This window comes from Garra rufa, chromosome 9 (genome assembly GCF_049309525.1).
Source record: "Garra rufa chromosome 9, GarRuf1.0, whole genome shotgun sequence".
NCBI lineage: Eukaryota > Metazoa > Chordata > Actinopteri > Cypriniformes > Cyprinidae > Garra > Garra rufa.
Genome location: NC_133369.1, coordinates 16,955,277 through 16,960,992, shown reverse-complemented (window position 1 = coordinate 16,960,992; position 5,716 = coordinate 16,955,277). Strand labels below are relative to the sequence as shown.

The window sequence follows — 5,716 nt, the reverse complement described above, 5'->3', positions numbered from 1 at the left end:
TTTACCAAAGTTGCTGTCTTGTTTACAGTGAGTTTTGGGGTTAATTGTTCCTTTGTCCTCCCCCAAGAGGGTGCAAATAATTCACAGCTCTTGTTCACATTGACAGGTGGACTCTTCGTTGTTTGGTGGTTGTATTTTGATGCTACACGGTCAACCTTTCTGGATGCGTGTACAGCAGAAATGAGTTGTCATTTTCTGTACAGTACTCCACAACTGTAAACATACTGCAAACGTACTGCACTGTTCCACATGGGAAAAATGTTGGCTCAGTCGGCTTCGTTTTTAAACCGTTTTTAAACCATTAGTATGCTGGTGAGGAGAATACCCCCCCCAAAGTATCAAGGACGTACAACACCCTGACCTCTTCTCTTTAACCCTTGATTGTATGAATTGACCCCTATAAAGAAATCACCTCCTAGGACTGGTTTTCAACTTACGATGCAGCCGAGGCTGTACTGTATATAAGATGTTGTACATTTTCACCTCCTTTTCTCTCTCTTTCTCTCCCTCTCTTTCACACACTCTTGCTTCTTATCCCTTTTTATCTATCGAGAACGAGAGCGGACACTCAAGTTGGGTTAATTGCATCAAAAGACCTAGGTATATAAACTGAACCATGTTTTGGCCTCCACGGTTCCTCCATAGTGCAGCAAACAACTGAAAGATTTTAATTTCATCTCCTGGTACAACAAAATAATAACTCTAGATGAAGAAACACAGTTGAGATATTTTTTTCTCCAGTGATATGAATTCTGCATATTTGTATTTCAGACTATGTAGCTTAATGTAAATTCCTTGTTTTTTTTTCCCTTTTTGGCTCAATGAATATCATTTATTCACTATGAAATCTTTATACTATATGTTCCACGTGGTAAGAATAAATGTACATTAAATCTTGGTAAGATGTTTGTGATTATTTTCATTTTAGATGATTCAAAAAACAAACAAACAAAAAAACAAATGATAGGCCTCTTTTTAGATTTACATAATTATTAATACAAAGTTAAATCAGAATGTTTACATTTTTAAAAATGCTGTCTTTGCATGCTACAAGTTAATTAATTTTGTAAGATTTAATATTACTCTTATACTAGTGCTCAAAGATATTTGTCCGCTAAAAATATCTCAATTAAAAAAAAAAAAGCTATATCTATTTTAAAATATATAAAGACTGTGAAAACTGATTAATTAAATTATTTGTTTCCTGAGATAATAAAACTGAAGCAAAATAGAAATATTTTCTGCATTTATAAATTCGAAATAATTGATTACCTAACTGTTTTGAGTGGTGTTCACTTGTCAAGGCCAGAATATAACAAGTCTATATACAGGAGTTCGGTAATACCAGTTGAGATATTGGGACTTTTATTTTGACATTTGTGAGACTACATGCCGGAAGTAAGTGCATGTTGCTACCGCTGTCGTTCCATTCAGTGGCTTAACACGATGAATTGGAAAAAACGTAAATATAAATTCCTTTGCGGATGAGGGATTTTGCAGTCGTTACAAAATCCAAGAAAGCATATTGCCCTTTGGCTTGTTTTTGTTTTAATAATGCCTCCACTATCGTATCTGCTAATATACTGAGATTACTATGATTACTATTTTCTTAAAGGGACATTTTCTACTATTATTTTCGTTCGTGAAATTTTCTGTTAAATATGTCGCCTTCAAACACTTGTATAAATGAAGACGTGTGGACAGTTGTACGGTTTGCGACATTCACACGACTGTTTTCCCTTTTTCTACAGGTAAGCAACTGACATAACAAAATAGCCTGAAATTATGCATTTGTGACCCTGGACCACAAAACTAGTCTCAAGGGATGTATGGTTTGTTAGAATAGGACAATATTTAGCCGAGATACAACTATTTGAAAATCTAGAATATGGATGAAATCGCCTTTAAAGTTGTTCAAAAGAAGTTTATAGCCATGCATATTACAAATCAAAAATTATGTTTTTATAAATTTACGGCAAGAAATTTACAAAATATCTGCATGGAACATATTTATTTTAATATCCGAATGATTTTTGGCATTAAAAGAAAAATCGATCATTTTGACCCATACAATGTATTTTTGGCTATTGCTACAAATATACCCATGCTACTTAAGACTGGTTTTGTGTTCCTGGGTCACATTTGTGCATTGTATCTTGACGTCTGCCTAAAATACTTACTATAAACACGTAGAACTCCATGAAATCAGTACTGGCTTTATTGAAATTGACATTAGAGTGACACCTACTTTACAAATTGTTTTGTGCAGGCTGTACTGAATGCAGTGATTCCCGACCATGTGCCAGATGCTTTCAGCCCTCCACGAACAGAGACCCCTCTCCTGCTAGACCCCATCATCGAAACACTATTTGCTGGCCTTTGTCACTGGGATGCAGAGCATTTCCTCTTCATTGCAGAGCATGGCTATTTGTATGAACACAACTGCGCATTCTTTCCTCTGTTTCCCCTCATCCTGCGATTTCTCACAGCCACAGTTCTGTGGCCCTTGCGTGGATTTATCACACTGCATGGCCGATTACTTTTAGCTGTGGCTATAGGGAATAGCATTCTCTTTGTTTTAAGTGCCGTGGCACTATACAAACTGAGTCGTTTGGTGCTTCAAGACAGAAAACTTGCTCTTGTTTCAGTCTTAATGTACTGTCTAACACCAGCTAATGTTTTTATGGTAGCAGGCTATTCAGAGACTCTCTTTGCAACGCTTACCTTTGCAGGCCTCTGGCTACTAGAGAGGAGATTCACACTTGGAGCTTGTCTTCTGTTCGGGTTTGCTACTGGCGCTCGTGCCAATGGAGTTGTGAATGTTGGATTTTTGCTGTATCTCACTTTGCAGTGGGGTTTTGCCCGTGCACAGGCTCTTGGCAAAGGAGCAGGGGGCATTCAGTATCATCACTATGTCTGGGAACTCATTCGTTTTGTTCTCACAGGAGCATTTTATGCAGCTCTCGTGGCGCTGCCTTTTTGTTTGTTTCAGTTTTATGGCTACCAAACATTTTGTCATCCGATTGCTACTCAAATTCCTCCTGTGCTGGTTAATTTGGCCCGGGACAAAGGATACCGTGTGGCTGATGCAGCATCTCCAACACCAAGTTGGTGCCAATGGCAAATTCCAGTTTTGTACTCGTATATACAGGATGTTTATTGGGATGTTGGCTTCTTGCGATACTTTCAGTGGAAGCAGATACCCAACTTTATTTTAGCACTGCCTGTTGCAACTCTGGGATTCATAGCCTCATATATGTATGTAAAAGCTAACCCAGTGTTTTGTGTGTATTTGGGTTTGGGAGACAAAGGAAAGGACAGAAAAATGCATGGTTTCTGTAACCCAAGAGTGTTTGTTTACATCGTGCACAGTTCCGTCCTCCTTCTGTTTGGAATATTCTGCATGCATGTACAGGTAAAAATTAATCATAAAAAAATCATAAAAAATAGTCTTAAAAATTAATCATTATCTTGTGCCGTGTGGTATATATGTTTAACATGCCTTTTTTTATGTATTATTTCCTCTCAGGTGTTGACACGCTTTCTTGCTTCCTCCTCTCCTGTTCTCTACTGGATCAGTGCCCACCTGCTTTTTCAGTATGAACCTTTAATACAAAATGAAAAGAACATTAGACCGGACCAAATAAAATGGCAAAAGGATCACAAACCTGGTTTAAGTTTTGCAGGGATGTGGAGAAATAATCAAGTTGTTTACCTCTTAATGCACTGGAAGACTTGCTCCATTTATACACAATGCATCCTGGGGTATTTCATATCATACTGGTTTTTAGGTCTGGCTCTGCACTGTAATTTCCTTCCCTGGACTTAAAAAAATAACTTCAGTCTTCGTAACATTCCCGATGTGTAATAATATGCTGTTTGACAAATATTGTTGTAATTAATTTATTTTCTTATTCTAAGATGGTTTCTGGTATTTTTTTTGTATTAAGTTAGTATTAAATAAATGTCATTGTTGGAACATGTAAAACATGTCTCAAACTACTGTTCGAAAGTTTGGAGTCTTTTTTGTTAGTAAGGCAAGGCAAGGCAAGGCAAGTTTATTTATATAGCACATTTCATACACAATGGTAATTCAAAGTGCTGTACATAAAAAGGAATTAAAATCACAATAGCATAAAAATCATAAAAATTTAAAATAATAATCACAACAATAAAAACAAAATTAAGAACATTTAAGATGATTTAAAAAAGAAAATGATTTCAAATTAATTAATACAGAAATGATTATACATAAAATAATGCAATCTGTTCGGACGTAGCACAGTGCTCATTCAATAAATGCACAACTGAACAGATGAGTTTTGAGTCTGCATTTAAATGTGACTAATGTATTAGCACATCTGATCTCTTCTGGAAGCTGATTCCAACTGCGGGCGGCATAATGGCTAAAAGCAGATTCCCCTTGTTTTGTGTGAACCCTTGATATTACTAACTGACTCGATCCTAGTGATCAGAGTTGTCTGTTAGGTTTGTATACAGTGAGCATATCTGCAATGTATGTAGGTCCTAGGCCATTGAGTGCTTTATAAACAAGTAAAAGTACTTTAAAATCTATCCTAAACATAACTGGAAGCCAGTGTAGGGACCTAAGGACTGGTGTAATATGCTCTGATTTTTTGGTTCTAGTCAGAATCCTGGCAGCAGCGTTCTGTATGAGCTGCAGCTGTCTAATGGTCTTCTTGGGAAGGCCGGTGAGGAGACCATTACAATAGTCCACCCTGCTGGTGATAAAGGCATGAACAAGTTTCTCCAAATCTTGACGGGAAACAAAACATCTAATTCTTGCAATGTTTTTAAGATGATAGTATGCTGATTTAGTTACTGCTTTGACATGGCTACTGAAACTGAGGTCTGACTCCAGAATCACACCCAGATTCTTGACTTGATTTTTTGTTTTTTGACCCCTAGCGTCAAGGTACGCATTTACCTTATGAACTTCATCTTTGTTTCCAAATGCAATGACTTCTGTTTTCTCCTTGTTTAACTGTAAAAAGTTTTGGCACATCCAACTGTTAATTTCATCAATGCATTGGCAGAGAGAGTCAATGGGGCTGTAGTCATTTGGCGATAAGGCTAGGTAAATCTGGGTATCATCTGCATAGCTGTGATATGCTATTTGGTTCTTTCTCATTATTTGACTTAGTGGGAGCATATACAGGCTGAACAACAGAGGCGCTAGAATTGAGCCTTGTGGGACTCCGCATGTCATGGACGTCCACTTAGACTTATGTTCTCCTATACTCACATAATAGCTTCTCCCTTCTAAGTATGACCTGAACCATTTGAGAACCGTCCCAGAAAGCCCGACCCAGTTTTCCAGTCTATCTAAAAGAATGTTATGATCGACAGTGTCGAACGCAGCACTGAGATCTAGTAATACCAGCACTGATATTTTGCCAGAATCTGAATTTAGGCGAATATCATTTATTATCTTTATGAGCGCTGTCTCTGTGCTATGATGTTGTCTGAAGCCAGATTGGAAATGGTCCAGGTATCCATTTGAGTTTAAGTAGTGATTCAGCTGATTGAAAACAACCTTTTCAATAATCTTACCTATAAAAGGAAGATTTGATATTGGTCTATAGTTGCTCAATATGGTGTTATCAAGATTTCTCTTTTTCAAAAGGGGCTTAACAACTGCAGTTTTCAGGGAGTTTGGAAAAGTCCCAGAAAGAAGTGAGGTGTTCACCACTTC

At 37.2% G+C, this 5,716-nt stretch overlaps 1 protein-coding gene across 1 annotated transcript; it reads left to right on the top strand.

Annotated features, from left to right (window-relative positions):
* Positions 1–1,411: 1,411 nt before the first annotated feature.
* pigv (phosphatidylinositol glycan anchor biosynthesis, class V) lies at positions 1,412–4,002 on the top strand. The gene is made up of 3 exons (XM_073847685.1): positions 1,412–1,751; positions 2,270–3,415; positions 3,530–4,002. Exons 1-3 carry the CDS (start codon positions 1,662–1,664, stop codon positions 3,827–3,829), a joined length of 1,536 nt encoding a protein of 511 aa, XP_073703786.1. The 5' UTR covers positions 1,412–1,661; the 3' UTR covers positions 3,830–4,002.
* Positions 4,003–5,716: the final 1,714 nt, after the last annotated feature.

Excerpts from the sequence above, each read along its gene's own strand:
- pigv (XM_073847685.1), top strand. The coding sequence starts at position 1,662 with ATGTCGCCTTCAAACACTTGTATAAATGAAGACGTGTGGACAGTTGTA. Across the intron at positions 1,752-2,269 it reads TGTTTTCCCTTTTTCTACAG|GCTGTACTGAATGCAGTGAT; the intron begins GTAAGCAACTGA and ends TGTTTTGTGCAG. Across the intron at positions 3,416-3,529 it reads TATTCTGCATGCATGTACAG|GTGTTGACACGCTTTCTTGC; the intron begins GTAAAAATTAAT and ends ATTTCCTCTCAG.